Raw genomic sequence first — 17,956 nt, 5'->3', positions numbered from 1 at the left:
ACTATATCTTTAATTTTTTACGAATCTCTTTTTTTTTTTACTCTCTATATAATTTTATCTTTTACTGTCATGCGGTATATTTTTTGATTTCTATCGTTGGTGTAATTTAAGGAAATATCGAATACCGTTGGCTCAAAAAAGAAAATTAATTCATCTTACAAAGTACAATTATTATTCTTTGTCATAGTTTCAAAATACATACTAAATTAATAATATTATACAGTATCGCTAGAAAGTGAATCACTTGTTGATTATATATTTACATAAAATTATCAACCGGTATATTTAGCGTGTCGTTTCATTGAAACAACTAATCATTTATGTGTATAATAAACTTTAATATTGTACAATTCTTCAGTCGATTACACCGAATCAAGAAAATACTTTACAACTATATTATGTTCTGGAATATTAACATTTGTGTAGCGATACGTTTCTCGTTATCAAATTTCATTGTCAAAATAGTTGCACCAATTTGTAAACGATTTTCTGTCGATCAAACTGAAAAGCAAATAAATTAATTTCTTGACAGCTTTTTAATTATTTGTATATATCTTTTGTTTCTAGACACGATAAGTTACAACTTGTGTAAATTTTTTAAAATGTCGACAAAATTGTTGCGTACCAATGCTTCTTAAATTATTTACAAAATAATGTAAAATTCATAATAAGCCCATTATGTTTATGGATGCAAAATACTACAATGTACAAAAAAACTACATTCAAATTATTCGTTCATCGTCAATGTGTTGTTCGATCATCGATTAGTTTATTTCACTTGCACAAATTGCGTTTGGTAATAAATTACTTAAATCGGATTCTGGAAATACTTGTTAATTTTAATCCACGAGGAAAATGAACTGGCTCCAAGTTACTCGAAAAACCACCAAGTGCAACATTCCTTTGAATGCTTTTCCTCGAACAAAATTTCAGAATAACGCTGTCATAATCAGAAGACAGTACCTTCAAGACAAATGATATTTTTTCCTACAAAGTTTCCTCAGTCTCTCGATGCCTCTTAATCGATTATGCGTATACTCGTTCTCCCAGGCATCCAATAGCAAATTATAATATCTAACTGCTTCAAAGAAAGGAAAGTACTTGTACGTCTCACACGTAGGAAAGATTCTCTCGAAACCACCAGTCTGCACCATCTCATCCTCGTGCCTTATCAGAACTCTGACGTCATCCGGCGTAAGATGTTTCAAGATCGATTTCAAATAATATTTCCTAGTAGCCTTGTTTATAAAATTGTACTGCTTCTTTCTAACTTGTCGTGTCAGCATATTCGAGTACAGCTGTCGATTATAACAAATAGCGTTCTTCCTGTAAATCAGCCTGAGAAGCCTCAATTCCTTGCAATTCAGCAGATCAGGTACGTGAAAACCGACTAGGTTCAGGTAATCCTCAGCCAATTGTCCTTTGACCAATTTACACAACGGTGTATCAGGTTCCATTGAAGGAAAATCGTTGACTTCGAGCAGCCAAGGTCGATACTGTCTATCCAATAAAACGTCGAAACCGAAAAGCTGATAGAAATTATAAGTCGTCATGGAAGTTCTCTTCCAGGCTCTGTGTAAAGATGGTTCCGCAGAGATTACGGTCTTAATAGCGATGTCCTTGATTTTGGTCCAAATTTGAAGAATGTCCACGTCGTCCATCGCCGCCAGATATTTCCATAGACAGTTCAACGACCACATGTTACCTTTACACTTGTTTGGATCGTCGTTAGGTTTGAAATTCGGATTGACTTTGTTCACGCTGGTGTTCGTTAGGTGCATGAACCTATCCGACAGCGTGTCCACGTGATTAATATACTTGATGGTAGCTAGTCTAACCAAACCTTCGTTATAAACGTAGATCCTAAGGGGATCGATGCTGGTCAGCAGTACGTACAATCTCATGTCAAATTTAATACCATCGATCAGTCTGGGCGAGGAGATGTACCTTTGAACCACGTAGGATCGATAAGTAGGAATCTCGTAGAAATTGGAAACTATTTTTATTCCGCTGCCTGCGCAAGAATCCGGAGGCTTCACGATCCAAAACCCGCCGTTCTTCTCCATCAGCTTCTTCAAATTAGCTCTCTCGCTAGGTAGAACAAAGGTCATTGGCATGTAGTAAAAATTGTTGGCGCCAAACTTCTTCCTCATCCTACGAAAGTTTCTCCAGAGTAGTATTTTGTCACCTAACTCGTCGCAACTGGGAAAATGATTCACTTTGGAGAAGTTCTTCGTGCGTCTTAGTTTCGTGTAAGCGGAAGTGCTGCACCAAGTGCCGCACCAATTGTCCGTAGACCTGTTGGTCGTCTTGAAGCCAGAGTTACGAACCACGGCGGCCAGGATTTTTGGCGTGTTTCTCTTCGTCTTCCACCAAAGCAGGTGTCTGGTGATCTGATCAGGGAGTTTGGCGGTCTCGTTCGAATGAAAGATAATGAATGGCGGCACATGGGCGAACAAGCTCCATCGCATCGATAGCAACAAGTTTTTGTCGCCAGAACCGACTGGATCGACGATTGTTCGACGAAATGGTCTGGCCATCACCAGCCGTTCGGTGATGTCCACGTAAGAATACATTTCGTCGTCCTCGAGATTGTAAGTGGATGATAATTTACCGGAACAGGTACTCGTACTGGAGTCTCGCTGCGATCGAATCGTCATTGCTTCTTTCTCGTCTCGTCTCGATCGCCTCGCGATTTTTCTGTTTCTGGTCGTGGTGGTCCCGTTAGAATCGAGTTGAGTTGGAAGCCAGATTGGTGTCACTGGGAATTTAAAGTGTTTGACCGAAAGTGAGAAAGTTAGAGGTTAGTGATGGGTGAAACGAGTGAAGTTTGTGGATTTATCTTTTTTGGATTATCGTGTGTTTTGAAGTTGGGACATCGTTCGTGAGATCGATAGCTGGTGGCTCGAAATGGCGTTGAATGGCGTGAGATGGGCGAAATTTGTTCGCGTTAATTTTCGATTTTTGTCATTTTTATTATATTATTGTATAAAGTATGCTTTTTGACTTCGTTTATTTATATTTTTAATGAAATACACGATGAAAGTATAGTTAAGGGAGCGATCTACAGAATTAAGATGTGCTGTATCGATATCAATCTCCATCTTTTTTATTTTACTATCGAGGAATTAAAAAAAGAATTACAATGATGCGAAAGAACGACGACAGCTGGGAGTAATTGACATTTTAATTCGTTTATTTCATACATATTGTTCACAAAAATAGAGAATTTGGACAACAAATTCTAATAAGCTTTTTGCTTTTAACTATTACAATTACGTTTATTGACATGTTTTGTTCTACTGTAACACTGATAACAGGTTCACCTAAATGAACAATGACATCTGTTAGTGTAATTTTCAGATAACATAACTCAACGACAATAGCCATCTTTTTATCGAATTGAAAATTAAATATTCCAACCTAACTGTCACTTTTGTTTCATAAATGGATTTAATAAAAACTGAACATGTCAAGACCTATTTTTATCAACATAATTTTCGAAAACTGCCCACCGTTACTGCAGAGCATCGATGCATTAACGCAATCTACTTATAAATTTTATTATTTCACGAAGAGATCCAATAAGAACCGAACATGTCAATAAACATCGTATTTACGAGTTATCAATACACTCCTGTATCTGAATCTGCAAATAAAATGTATCACAAAAGTACATTAAACAAGAATTTTACAAATCTGTGTATTTTTCCAATTATGCTGACATAAATCCAGAAACCCGATCCTGGAGATCCTGAAGAGAAATAACCAAACAATTTGCTGAAACATTTTCATCGTTGTAAAATGATTTATTAAGCCAAACAATGTCGCACATAAAAGAAAAATTGCACAACCGTGAAATAGGCACATAACGTGAACATTTCGTAACATATAGTCCCTAGATCGGTCATTCGCGTACAACAAGATGGCGATACAGTATACATGTATATAGATATATATGTATATATAAAAAAGAAAGAGAAAGGGCTCCGGCATTTTTCCATTTTCTTTTTTCCTCCCACTTTTGCTTTTCTGATTCATCGCGACGGTTTCGTCAACGCGGTCGCGACGAGAACAGCATCAGTTTAAGCCCCTGGAGTATAAACATAGTCACCTAACAGACAGATGCCTGGTCCAAATGATATTTCTGCTGGCAGAGTTTCTGTAATCTCATTATCCCTTCCGACCTATTTTCCGCGTATTTTGTCTCCCAGGCATCGAACAGCAGGTTATAGTACCTTGGAACGTCAAAGTACTGCAGGTACTTGTAGCTAGTAGCCGTTGGAAAAATTTTTTCAAACGTATTCAACTGCGTTAGCTCGTCCTCGTACACGATCAGCTGCCTAACATCATCCGGAGTCAAACTTTTGATTATAGATTCCAAATATTCCTCTCGATTCCTCAGATTCGAATAAACAGACTGTTTAACACGTTCATCGTAACTCAACGTGGTTTTATGTAGCCTGTAATCTTGGCACACTATGTCTAACTGATATTTCTCTGCTAGTTTCTTGGCCTCTTTAGCCGGTAAAGAGTTTGGTAGTTGATAGCCAACTATATTGAGCACAGCCTGGATCAATGGTCCTTTGATAGCGCTGTCTAACCCCGAGGAAGACTTCAACGAAGGCGAGATGTTCACTTCTAGCAACCAAGGCTTCAAGTTCTCGTCCAAAAGAATATCAAATCCAAATAGCTCGTAGCAACAGTACCGAGACGATGTGTTAATCCTCGTCAGAGGGGTGATATTCGATTCACCAGCTATCATCGTTTTCACGACGATGTCCTTCATACTGGCCCATAACATGGAAACGTTTACGTGTTCCTGCTCTAGATAAGACCAAAGCGTCTTAAGTGCCCACTTGTCAGTGTACGTAGAGTTGGTTTTGTTGATACTGTAATTGGTCAGATGCATGAAGCGGTTGTTGAGGTAGCTTATGTCGTCGCTGTATTTGACGGAGGCGAACCGAACCAGCCCGTCCGGATAGATGTAGATCTTCAATGGGTTGAAGCTCGTGACCAGAACGTAGAGACGCAGATCGAACTTCATCCCACTGATGAGCTTTGGTCTGGACAAGTAGTGTTGCACGATTACCGCGCGCTTCCTCGGGATCTGCGACCAGCGGTTCACCACTTTTATTCCCGTGCCTCTGGCGGACGCCGGTGGTTTCACGATCCATTTTTCCTTGCTGCCCAATTTCTTCCACACTTGGCGAAAACTGCTGAGATCACGCGGCAATACGTAGGTTCTTGGAACGAAATCGAACTCTTGCGCCCCGTGTTTCAGCATCATCCTGCTCAGATTTAACCACAGGCAATCCTTTCGGCCGATCTGGAAGGTGCCTGGGAAGTGGTTGATCTTCTGCGACTCCTTCAGTGCCTTGAAGCACGACGACTTCATGTGCTTGCCCCAAGTTCCACACCACTCCTGGCATATTTTCATCAGATGAAAACCTGAGTTGGTCAAGGTATGACGTACGATTAGTGGTGTGATCGTGCTGAGATGCCACTTCAGGTATTTGGTTACTTCGTAGGGCATTATTGGTCCCATGCTGTCGAACGACTGGAACACGATGTACGGCGCCACATTGGAGAATAAGCTTTTCCTGAGTGGTGTATTGCCAGTATTGTCGCCATTGTTCATGAACAACTGATCTACAGGTAGAACCAGCTGGTCGATGTCGATGTACGAAGGAATTTCCTCGTCGTCGTCCTCGTTCTGGCTCTCGGCGTCACCGTCATCGATACTGTATTCGACGCTCGCGATCTCGTGATGGTGATTGTAGGCGATTACGTCCATCCTGGACAATCTGTAACATCTATGGTGAAACATGTTTGGCTTTAGTTCGATCGGTACACGGTTCGCATTACGCGAATAGTTCGCGCAAAGATGAATCGGACTAACGATCATTCCCTCACTTTTGTTGTCTCGCGTCATTTTTGCGCTATATCCAACCTATTAAACGTCGACCGTTTATGGTGGCTCGAGATATATCGACCATACGTCACCGCGAAGGTCGACAACTTCCGATTAGGTTTTTAATTACAGGTTTCACGAACGAATATGCTATATTAAATATAGATTCACGAATGCGTTTCAACTCTTGTGGATACCTTCTCCGAATTTACGTGTATTACGAGAAACATTTTGAAATTATGTTGGCAATGCTATGAGACTCAACGTGTCGTGATTTCCAAATATATAGAAATTGCACATACGTATATATTTCATATAGATGATAAAATATTTAAACGATCGATTATCCATTATATTAACAAACTTAACAACGCTTGTTATACGTTTAGGATGATTAATCGTACGGTGTATAACTCATTTCTTACTGAATACACGTATGTTTCCGATAAATATCATTTCTACATACATTTTCGGATGGTTTCAGACTCGGCCAATATAATCACGATCATCCTGTCTCGCGGTACTAATGAAATTTGAAAATGTTTCGTACGCACGCGATATTACATTTAAAAAGCTTCTTTCTCGATTTTCGACCGGCGCAGACTTTCTCGCGAATAATAAAAAATTAAGAAAAGAAAAAATAAAGGTGAAAGAACTTTATTTGAGGCAAGCAAACGACAGGCACGGTACAGGCTTAATGAGACAGATAATGAGGACGGAATTCATCATAATACCGTGGCAAACGACACGGCCACGTAATAACTTTCGCGGAACGACACGGCTCGTGTTCGCTCGTCGGTACTCGAAAAATCGTGCTCGATTTTCACACGATAGAACATATGATACAAAGTCGAATGCAAACCAGCGGTTTAATAAATGATCGGCTTTCGTGCACATTGAAGGGACATCGTTATGATTCTCCTTAAAGGATGGCAGCTTGTAAAAACGGTTATCGATGCGTCGGCCGCGTTTATACGCTATCGCTTAATGAGCTATATCCAGACGAGAAAGTTTATCATTCGCGTGAATCTCACGTCGAAATCGCTTATAACTTTTTAAATATCGTTGAGACTTTCACGTACGCGTTATCAGTCCGTTCAACCAATTTTCCCACAACATGTTCACTTACCTATTTAAATTATGTAAACGGCAGCTGTCAGCATTCTGCGGACGGACTTGAGCGGCTACCTGAAACAAACACCAACGTTTCTAGTTATCGTTCGAGCGACAAGGTACATTCGGTGTTATCGAACGTCGATAATAAGGGATAATAAGGGTGAAGTGATATATGACGGTATTTGATTACTTTCGGGGTTATTTTCAAGGCTTGTTGATGCAGGCAACTTGTTCTCGCGTGTCGTTGCTACGGGCACGTTAACATTATCGACCAGAGAGTACTGCACACGACATGATAAAGTAATGCTCGATGCCGTGTATGTGTGTGACCATTACGAAGCTATGCACTGCGTATGGACAAGAGCATCGACACACTCTTCAAAACGGACTTGAACTTTTCTGAGAAGTTGGAAGGATAAATTCGATAGATGACGTGGCAAAAAAATGTTGCAAAAATTGTTGATTTCCAATTAAACGTACGTTGCTCTGTATAAGCTTTCGAAGAGACAAGGATAATTCCATCGAAAACATAAGTGTACAAGTATTCCGTCATAATTTTTAATATAGAATGTATTATCGCAAGATGCGAGGATAAGACATCGCAACAACTCAATCAATCGCTACATTTTCTCTTTCGACGGGCGTTACACCATATTGGGAAAAATTGCAGAAAAATCGCCAACCACCAACTGGTTTATAATCGAATTATCTGCGAGTGAAATCGATCGATTTCAAGTTCCGCATCGAAGACGAACGACGCGCGAACCGGTCAATTAAAACAACTCTTGAGGCTTAATGCAGCCATGATACGATCGGGACATGCTCCCTCCGCACTCAGCGTTCGGCCCTCGTTATCGATCGATCGGAAACCGAGCCCATAATAATAAGAGCAAGATGGAAAAAGAAGAAAAAAAAATCAGGGCAGGGAAACGAGCAGGGAAAACGAGGTATATTAGGGCAAAGTGAAGTTATTCGAGCCAGTGGGATACTCGAGTCGAGCTAAGTAGTTTGCTCTGTAATTTACCAAATTCGGTTACGAGGGAATTTTTAATTTTTGCTGTTTGTTATTAAAAGACACGATTATGTTTATTCGATCAGTCGCGGGGAGTCGAAAATTCTCCTTACGATTAGACAATCGATGCCACGAACAGATCGATCCCCTATTTCGATTAGGATAATAGAGGTAGTTTTATTAGTATAGATATTATATATGTCGAGTTATCGTTGGGGTTAGAGCGTGACGAATCTTCATTTGGATTAGCCATTGTTACTAGACAATATAGATAACATTTAATGATTATTACAGAATTTCATAAGTAACCGTAACGATTAGATACTTCGAGGTGCTAATGACAATAATCTTAGGTTCAATAATGAATACACGGTTAACGGGATAGCAAATGATTTCTTTCAAAGTCTAAGTCGGACTCAACTTATTGGTACTATTTTCTGTACCTCCCTGTATCCCTCAGGTCAACAATATTTGTAAGAGAGCTATACAATTATTCCATACCTCTTTTAGGTGAAAACGTCCATCCCGTTTACGTAGTCACGTTTAGGGATCAGGTCACTTCGAGCCCAAGACTATTGTTATAAATCCCCGGCAAACATAATCAGATTAAATCATAAACAGTTACTTTTAAGTTTTATTATTTAAATACAGCCGTAATCCAAAGTCTAGACTAAAGTATTGGGGATTGTCCGAAAGATTGCAAAAGAAAGGTCTCGATGTTCTTTCATCTCCGACATATATTTCCAACAACTTTATATAGAAGTTAGTTACGCTGGTGCGTATGAATATGAATAAAGTAGATGAATGATTGAAAGCCCGATAAGACATGTTGATTGATCTGACGATTGCAAAGGAAAATTCTTGCTCGGTGGAAATTGCCTCACCGCTGGTTACTTTCAGCTTTAATCCAGGAAAACATTGGAAAACCCAGGTTTCCCCAAATTTTACCTGATGGAGAAATAACCATAAGGAATCTCTTAACTCGAGGATTTGTGCCATTTAACGGTAAATCCAAACGCCTCGTTTTATGAAAATTCCCTAGGATTATTGCAATCTAACTAATTACGTTGACGTGGCGAGTGACCGCCTCGACCGAGGGATTAATTCCGACCTACGCAAGGATTCACCCGACGAAATATATTGAAAGCTTCACGATCATACTTCTCTACTTTTATCAAAATTCGTCAAAAAGTAACCAGATTAACGTTAATATTCTCAGCTGTAATTAACATAATTCGATAGCGTGCTTTATTTCGCGAAGCTACATATTTCGTGGTTTATTCTATTAATTTTCGTGCAATGTTTCCTCGCACGCTACGACGACATGTTGATGAATTTTAAGTATTTACCTGCTCTGTACGACGAGCTGATGATGAACTTTAAGTTTTTGAACCACACTGTACGACGATCTAAATATGAACTTTAAGTTTTTGAACCACACTATACGACGATCTAAATATGAACTTTAAGTTTTTCAACCGTACTGTACGACGATCTGCGAATGAGCTTTATCCTTGAACAGCACTGCACGACGATCTGACGATGAACTGTCCTAATACGTTGCCGATTTCCCCTACCAATCGTTAAGTCTCGTCCATCCATCGTACCTTCTCGGCCAGGGATTTTCCGTAACCTTTGTCATTAAATTTACCGTTACGGCAGGTCAGGTAATTCCAAAGAATTTTCCAAAGAAGGGAGTAGACCTGGCGAGTCATAAAACAGATAGCCACTCAAAATGCTGAACAATTTTCGTATTAGCATATATCGATGAAATGGACAGAACAGGCGGAACGTTCTAATTGGTGTGGAAAATCGCGATAAGAGAAAACAAAAGAGAGAAGCGAAAATTCCAATGGCGTAGAGGCAGAGTGAAGACTCGGCCGATGGCTATTAACGGATAAAGCTGCGATGATTGCTTGGAAATTCGGCGCGATCGCAATTATACGCCTCGATATTTTTTTTCCTTCATCGGTGAAAAAACATCTGCGCGTCTTCGCGTTATTACAGTTTTTAATCGCCCGCCATGAATCGAACCTGGCGATCTCGATCCATTTGGCATATGTGTAATTTATCGCGTGGTTATGGATCGCGCGTTGAAAGTGAATCCGGAACTCGACGCGTATGATTGGAATGGGGCGCGCTGAGTGTCGAATTGGCGGGAAAAGTGATTTGAATTGCTCGTAAAACGTATGTTTGGTATACAAAAACATAACTGATTATTAAAGGACAGATGTGTACGTGTTCTTTAATTTTGACTCGCAAACGCACGAGTTTTTGAATGTCTGATCTTTTATCGATTTCATTCACTGAATCGCTAAAGGGATTAGTTCGAGATTTATGCGAATGTAATCATAAATCATAGACGAAATAGAAAATTCTCGGTCATAAATGTTTAATCTCCTGGCTTATCTATTTACAGATTGAATCTTGTACAGTCCTGTACAGTCTATCGGATAGACAGGTTCATACTTTCGTAAATAATTACGTAACTAAAATTTTGGATTACGTTCAGAAAGTTTTGTTATCTGATTTTGCTTGAAACCATCAGGAGCACGATATTTCAAAACCTTTTTAATAAGATTCTTAACTTGTTTAACGTGACTGCAACCTAAACAACAAATATTTTAATCAAAACAATGTCCAATTGTCGATAGTAACGATACCATATCGAATTAAATTTTCGGTACAGATAACAAACAAGGAACAAATTCATAGCAAAACTAAATTAAAAAAAATAATAACTTAATCTGCAACCCGATTCCTTTCAAATAATTGTCCGTCAAATAATTTCCAAAGGCCGTTGCAAAAGCTGTGAACGAACCCTGCTGCAACGATACGAGGATTTATCTGGTTCATCAAAGATACAACGGAGCCCCGAATATGTCTCAAATTGCTATCATTAATAACACGAAGAACGTTCAAGATTAACCTTCTCGCGCGTAATCTTTCTCACTCATCTACACTCATCTACACGGATCAGCAGCAGCAGCATTAACAACGATTTGTAACGATGCTGGAAAACGCGAACAAGTCTCACCGTCTCGTTCTTTCTGCAGTCGAAAATTTCTTTCTCGTTGTCGAGCTCCTTTTTTGGCGAAGGAATCGCCGTCCTTTCGATGATCTCGTAAATTACAGGATCGCAAATTATAGGACACCCTGTATAGTAAGTTGCGAAACGATCCGCGCGAAATGCTCGAGAGAAGAGACGATTGATGGGTCCGCGTGTCGTGAAAGTAGCGAATCAGTGATCCGTCGAAATTAGGTTATCACCGGAATCGCGCTGCTTTTTTTTTTGTCCTTTTTCTTTTCTTTTTCTTTCTTTCTTGCATTTAATAATCGCCCGAATTGATTTAACATGGATCGAGAACACGGGTAAGAAAGATACGTTAAACATAATATATGGTACCGGTCAAACGCTATCTGAACACTTCCTTGTTTTTAACGAGATACAATTTTAATTGCACGCAAGAACGCCTCAGTTTTATTATTCGTACGTCGTACGTGTAAGTAGTAGAGTTATTACGACACGGTATTTATTTTCGACGAGTAAAATACCGTGTTCGGGTATTATTCGTAGAAAGTATGTTCATGAAAAGGTATGTTCATCTAAACGATATATATATAATTAGTGAAAAGTTTGAGATCAATGTGTGTTTAGTGGAATATAAGAATTTATGAAATAATCAGGTTGGAATTTTGGCTCTTTTATCAACGATCTATTGAAATTCGGAACAGGAGCAAGAGATTCAAAATGGGTAGAAATGGGGAAGATCTATTATCAACGATGTATTGAAATTCAGAACAGAAGCATGAGATACAAAATGGGTAGAAATGGGGAAGATTGATTATTTTTTGACAGATAGCATGTGCCATCTCATTCGATCAATTGTTTTTATCATCTTGTTATAGATCAGTTGTTTTGATAAAATTATGTTAGTTTCTTCGAACAAGCAATTAATTTTTCTTTGAATTATTTTGATATTTGATATTTCATTAAAATAATCGCAACGTCCCGGATACATAAATTCAGACAAATGTTAAAAACATTGGAAAATTGGAATTTTTATTCAGATATGATCGGGTATTATCGCTTCTTGAAAAATCAGCTTCTTTTTTCAATCTTAATCAGATTCTTGTGTCTTGAATCGAAATCGTCGAACGACAGGTGTTGTTCGGCATTTTACCAATGTCGATGCTTCCCATGGAAGTGACATAATTTCTGTTCCCCAAACCCGTGCTCTCTTTTTGAAGCACACTCCTTTTTTGGTGGGCGACACCATGCTCTTGTATTTTTCCATCGAAATTATAAATTAAAACGAAGCTATCGACCGGCTTTCCGATGAAACTCGCGGCGATTGATGGAGACGATTTAAATTTTCAGTGATAAATTATTCCATTAAATTTCGGTAAGTCCTTGAATCTTTTTTTTTTACACATAACGTCCATAGTTTTTGTATATTTCTGTTCGCGAGGTTTCTTAAAAACAAAGTCCGTTTCTCGCGAAAGTATGTACATGGAATGTCATTTTGCCGGATAGAAATGTAACTGCGTATAATTTCCTCAAAATAACATATATTCGATTATCGAGGTTACTTCTCCTGCGATTCAGCACATTTTTCTAACGATTAATTCTTTCGATCATCAGTTTTAGAATTCCAAAATTCTTGCAATGGAAATTTTACACTTTTCTTGCCTACAATTTTTCTCCAAATAATTTTTACATTGAAAGTTACTCAGATGAATTCTAAAGAATTAGAGCTGTGCAACGATTGCTAGCTGTTGTTGTTAAATAAACGAACTGCGATTTTAACGAAATAACCAAACATACCGCTGATTATTATTTTATTTTTATTTATATCATATTTTACTACTGATTATCATAGAAAATATTTTCTATTTATCAACAGTATGTTTTCGTACTATTCCGTCTCTTCTTTTACGCAGAAATTAACGAATATAAATGAAACATGCAGTGCACATTGACGTAATGAGATGATAACGAGATTGAGGAGTTTAAAGGACCAAGGATGAAGGATCGATGAAACGAAAGAACAAAGAACAAGGATTAAGATTGAAATAAAATAATAACAATTCTTATCAATCAAATATAATATTCCTTCTACTTTACAATAATATGTCAGGTACAAAATCGAACCCTATCACAGACGTGTCACTTAAAGCTTCGTCACCTATTTACAATACAGTGAGATGAGAAAAAAGGAAGAAATACAGAGGAAAAGATGGTCTCGAAAACGATGTCAAATGCGATATTCGATTACTTAACGAAGCAACATTAATATTACGAATATTAATCGGAAACGCCCTCGATCAACATAAACGAGATGTAACAATTTTTGTTATATGGAAGACAAATGATTCGTCGTTTTTTCTCGCATTCGCTGCCCCACGATCGGCAGAGTTTCTTCACTGGGAAAGAACAAATCAAATCCAATTGCTAATGCAGGATCTTCGGTGATCTTCGGTCCTCTCGGATTTTTCCATCACCACGGCCTCCAAACAACGTTAGCAGATTCCGTGGACTCGCCCGAAGAACTCACCACGCTGGCAGGACTTTGTGGCGGCGTGTAAACGTTTTGTGGCACGTTGATCATTACGCTGGCAGCTGGACTGACAGCGGGTGCCGTTTTACTGACAGCGGTCACCGTGGTGGTGGCGGTGTTCGTCGACGCTGGTCCTTCGAGTCGTCGTAGACATCCGCCGAGGTGTCTCATTAATTGTGCACCGGCGGCTGGATGAACGGCTGCTGCCACAGGAGTCGACAGGAACGACGAAACTTCTTGCGCGCACTGGGTGAAACCTTCTCTGAATCTGTCCGCGTAGCTGTTCTCTGGTGTCAGAGTGAGTCTTCTGGCAGCCCTGAGCGTGTGAAGGTGACGAACAGTGAGTTCAAGTATGTCAGCCTTCTCTAACTTCGCCACGTTCTCGCCCTCGGCCTGTAGAGCGGTCACCATGAGATCCTTTAGCTCATCGAGACAACGATTGATTCTGGCCCGCCTCTTCCTCTCCAGCATCGGTTTCATCACCTTTCTGTACTGATAAGTCCTCGACACTGGCTCCTCGTACTCCATACCGCCGACCGGTGTGTAGGCAGTATGCGGTGTTATAGTTCTCAGAACCATCAAAATCTCTTCCTCACTTGCCACTTGTCACAAACCAGCCCACCCTTCAGAAACAGTTCGACAGGAACGCGGAACGTCCCAATTGATAGATTGACAGAAATATACAGTTCGATAAGAGTGACTCGATATACGTTACAAGATACTATGTATGTATGACTGTGTATGCGTGTGTATGCGTTCTCTCGGAGTGCCGAGAATAGCGTACACTGCCGTGTTCACAACGGTTCTGAATCCCTGGTGGGGACCGACCGGTTACTTATACCCATCACGGATCCTTCCCCACCAACTGTCCCATCGTGCTGCCCCTCCATGCAATCTATGGGCTCTTGACGAGGAGAAGGGTGTCGGCTACGGGGACAGAGGGAACGGAAAGGGGAAGAGACGCACGAGTGAACCCTGCAGCCCGTGCACAGCCAGCCAGCAGCCGGAGCGTATCGTGGGAAGCTCGCGGGCCGAACAGTTCCCACAGATCGGGGGCCTGTTGGGCCCGGCACAGGTTCCCTCCACGCGTCTCCCGGCGCTCTGTGTGCGCGTCTATGTATTTCACTGAGTGTACACGTGTGTCGCGGTATATCCGTGCGTGTGTTTGAGTGTGCACGGTCGACTGGCGCAGGGGGGGCCCCTTCGTTGGTGCCAGAGAGCGCGCGGGAGAGGACCTTTTCGTGCACACCTGCACGTATTCTGGCTCGGGGTGAGGAGAATGGGCATCTCTTCGATGTGCTGCCGCTCTGTCGTTGCTTCTGCTTCTCTCCTACTACTCTTACCCCTGGCCCCCGTGTCGATACGGGGCGCAGGGCAGTCAAGACCAGGGGAAAAAAGAAGCGGCGAGCACACGCCATGACGCGCGACCAGCACGAGGACGACCCGCGCGATACGCTCCAATCTTCCCGCTCTTTCTCCCGCAGCCTCTCTTTCTCTCGCTCTTCTCTTCCGCTACTGCTCGCCTCGTCTTCTTCTTCTTCTTCTTCTTGCTTTTTTTTTTTTTTTGCTTTTTCTGGCCGCTTCTCTTGTTCGTCGCTTTTGTTCGAGCCTCTGTGCACCTCGTCGCCGCCGAGAACGATATTGTTGGTGATGCTATCGCGCGAGCGCGAATACGCTCGCGGATGCGATTTTGGATAGAATTTCAGCCCACGTGGGAGAAGCGTTTAACATTTGATTCGTATTAATTCATAGGGGATAGGCTGTTTAAGAAAACTGTTTCAAATTTGAACGAATTTTTAGATTCTCTTTAAAAGTAATCCACCTGTTCGTTAACATATTTCTAGTAGATTAATGTATAATAGTAACAAATTTGTTTTGCATATGAAAAGCCGTAAACGCTCGACGTTATCGATAGAAATTTGTCGAAAGAGATGAGTTTGATCTTGGCGAGATTTTTTAGATGAGATTCCAGAGATTGGAAAGTAACGAAAGATGATAAACATTTTGTAAGATTTGTTATTGGCTGTGTTATTTCTTCGCGGTAAACGAACATACGAATACAACCGTAAGTTGGTCTCTTTTCACTCAATTTTCTTTTACCTCTTAGTTTTATTCAACACATTTACAGTCGTTGAAAAATACCGCGATAATGAATATTCGCGAAGCACAACGCAATCAAGCATTCAGCATTTTAAATTTTCAACTAGCCGGTTTATTTTTAAGATCGTCGTTCATGAATAAAATATCCTGAATTTCATATGGCCGTGAAGAAACTCGCGAAACACTTTCCCTCTCCATCTGCTGATTTTGATAGTGCTCTGTTTTCTCGTGTCATGTAAGAGTCATACACCTGTATGTATCCGTGGAAATACACGTTACAGGCCATTGCGCCTTTCCATCTCTTCGTTCTATTTTTCTTTAAACACTTGTTAATCAACGTCAGACTGTTATCATGGGAAATGCGTTGATTGATTGATTATTCGTTACAGGAAAGAAACATCGACGAGCGTTACCTTTGCATCGAACGCGATCGATAAGGGATGGTGGCCTCTTAATAAACAGTCGGCGATATCCAGAAATACGTAACTCGAACGAAAAGAAGAAAAATGTGAGTAATTTTTTTGTGACTTTCACGAAAACGCTTTCGCCGTAGGTTAATTAAAAATTGTCATATCTTCGGTGTGTATCGCTCAACGAATAATCCATTTCCTTTGGCAGCCACTCGATGTGGTAATTAACACGTCAAATAGCTTGGCTCGCAAGAAATATTCCGTCGCAACGCGTGAAATATTCGTCTTTTTTTAATTTACACGTTCGTGCAACTTTGGCTCGCGGTAATCGTTCGCCTCTTTCGGAACACCGGTATAATGTCCTTCGCCGCTGTTTATGGCTACGTGTATTATGCGAATGGCCGCTAAAGATACGTTATTATTGTTATTATTTTGAAGATCCTTTGATTAAATAAGATGTTTTTAATGAATATCGTGAATGAATTTTATTTTGACTAAATTGTTATGGTTGGATGAAGTCTGCGAGGGAAGCGGCGTCCCTGGGTTACTTGGACGAGCAGATTTTCGATTTCGGAGAAAAATTACACGGCTTTCTTAGATTTTACTGTCTGATAACTAAATATAAATTAAATATTATTATACAATTATCGACGTTGCAAAGTGGGATAAAAGGAATGACGATTATTAAATAAATTCATATCGCAATGTAAATTCTATGCTGTTCTTCAATCCTCATTTTTCTGTTTCTCATAATTAATGCTTAAAAGAGACGTGTTTTATTGATTAAACGATGCAACAGAGACTCGTAAAAGTTAAATGTTTGCTAAAAACTTGAACGTTTTTGGTTTTGTTTCATCTTATTTTTTTTTTGCAGAGCTGCCATATAAATTAGTCAAGAAGTTTATTAAATTCCATAAACTCAGTTGAATCCGTATTAATATAATATGCCTTCTCAAAACAGTTTCGACTATGAGCACCGTAGGAAAAGGGTTAACGACCAGCCTTCCAAAGGTTACGATCCAACCCATACAAAAAATATAGCCAGACGTTTCACGCACGAAGCTCAAGAGCCACTGACTCCTCAAGTTATAATGTAAATTCCATTCACGTCTACGAGAATATTTTCAACAAAATTGATTCTTAAAAATCGATGTTCAATAATAATATTGCCACCTGTAGCTGTGAAACTAACTGTTCGTCGGTTCACCAACAATCCTTTCCTTCGAATTCCTCAATTTCTATACCGTTTCCTAAACGATTTCCAAAACTGATAAAAATAGCATCACGTTTGTAATGGTATGCGAGGTATTCCAGAGTTTAACATCCAAACTCCACTGTGACACACATTTCTATGGAAGAACAAAAAATATGCCGTCTATTACCAGAGACCATTTGTCCCGCCTATGAAATATTACAATCAGCATACCACGATATCTCGCGGCTTTTGTGCCGTTAAACGTCTCATAAACGCGTACAAAAATCGCGGTCCAACTAGAAATTTGTACACTTTGACCAAGTTCAAATATCGCTCCTGGAAATCGATCAAAGTATCCGTATGCTCGCGAACGATACTACTCTCCGTTTAATTCGTCTTCCTCTTAAACCGTATATTTTTCAATGTTAACAATTTCTGCACATTTCTCAACTTTTCCTGTCCCTATACTATTGGGTTGGCAACTAAGTGATTGCGGATTTTGTCATTAGCTGGTATTGACAAATCCGCAACCACTTAGTTGCCAACCGAATATAATGTACAGTAAGACAATATAATTACAACATGGAAAGAAAAGTTGACAGACTCGTTTGTATAATTTCATATTATTGGACTGGCAGTTAAGTGATT

The 17,956-nt window shown here is 39.9% G+C and overlaps 3 protein-coding genes across 11 annotated transcripts in view; all 3 read right to left on the bottom strand.

Moving 5' to 3' along the window:
* Nucleotides 1-464: 464 nt before the first annotated feature.
* Nucleotides 465-2,972, bottom strand: LOC139992908 (tubulin monoglutamylase TTLL4). Its single transcript, XM_072014211.1, has one exon. The coding sequence runs from the start codon at nucleotides 2,658-2,660 to the stop codon at nucleotides 966-968; it is 1,695 nt and encodes a 564-aa protein (XP_071870312.1). The 5' UTR covers nucleotides 2,661-2,972; the 3' UTR covers nucleotides 465-965.
* Nucleotides 2,973-3,788: 816 nt separating this feature from the next.
* Nucleotides 3,789-17,956, bottom strand: part of LOC139993281 (tubulin monoglutamylase TTLL4) — a 263,202-nt gene continuing 249,034 nt past the window's right edge. For all 9 annotated transcript variants that reach the window (XM_072014856.1, XM_072014853.1, XM_072014858.1 and 6 more), the window contains 2 exons: nucleotides 7,044-7,102; nucleotides 3,789-5,816 (listed from right to left, as the gene is read on the bottom strand). In XM_072014856.1, the coding sequence (XP_071870957.1) occupies nucleotides 4,115-5,797 (1,683 nt within the window). In that variant the 5' untranslated portion in view covers nucleotides 5,798-5,816; nucleotides 7,044-7,102 and the 3' untranslated portion in view covers nucleotides 3,789-4,114. The remainder of the gene's footprint in view (nucleotides 5,817-7,043; nucleotides 7,103-17,956) is intronic.
* Nucleotides 13,165-14,426, bottom strand: LOC139992806 (enhancer of split mbeta protein). The gene has a single exon (XM_072014010.1). The coding sequence runs from the start codon at nucleotides 14,180-14,182 to the stop codon at nucleotides 13,544-13,546; it is 639 nt and encodes a 212-aa protein (XP_071870111.1). The 5' UTR covers nucleotides 14,183-14,426; the 3' UTR covers nucleotides 13,165-13,543.

Source organism: Bombus fervidus, chromosome 12, assembly GCF_041682495.2.
Source record: "Bombus fervidus isolate BK054 chromosome 12, iyBomFerv1, whole genome shotgun sequence".
NCBI classification, from domain to species: Eukaryota; Metazoa; Arthropoda; class Insecta; order Hymenoptera; family Apidae; genus Bombus; species Bombus fervidus.
This window is presented reverse-complemented; position numbering and strand designations above follow the sequence as displayed.

Bases quoted from the DNA above. Each gene is read 5' to 3' on its own strand.
- LOC139992908 (XM_072014211.1), bottom strand. From the start codon at position 2,660: ATGACGATTCGATCGCAGCGAGACTCCAGTACGAGTACCTGTTCCGGT.
- LOC139992806 (XM_072014010.1), bottom strand. From the start codon at position 14,182: ATGGTTCTGAGAACTATAACACCGCATACTGCCTACACACCGGTCGGC.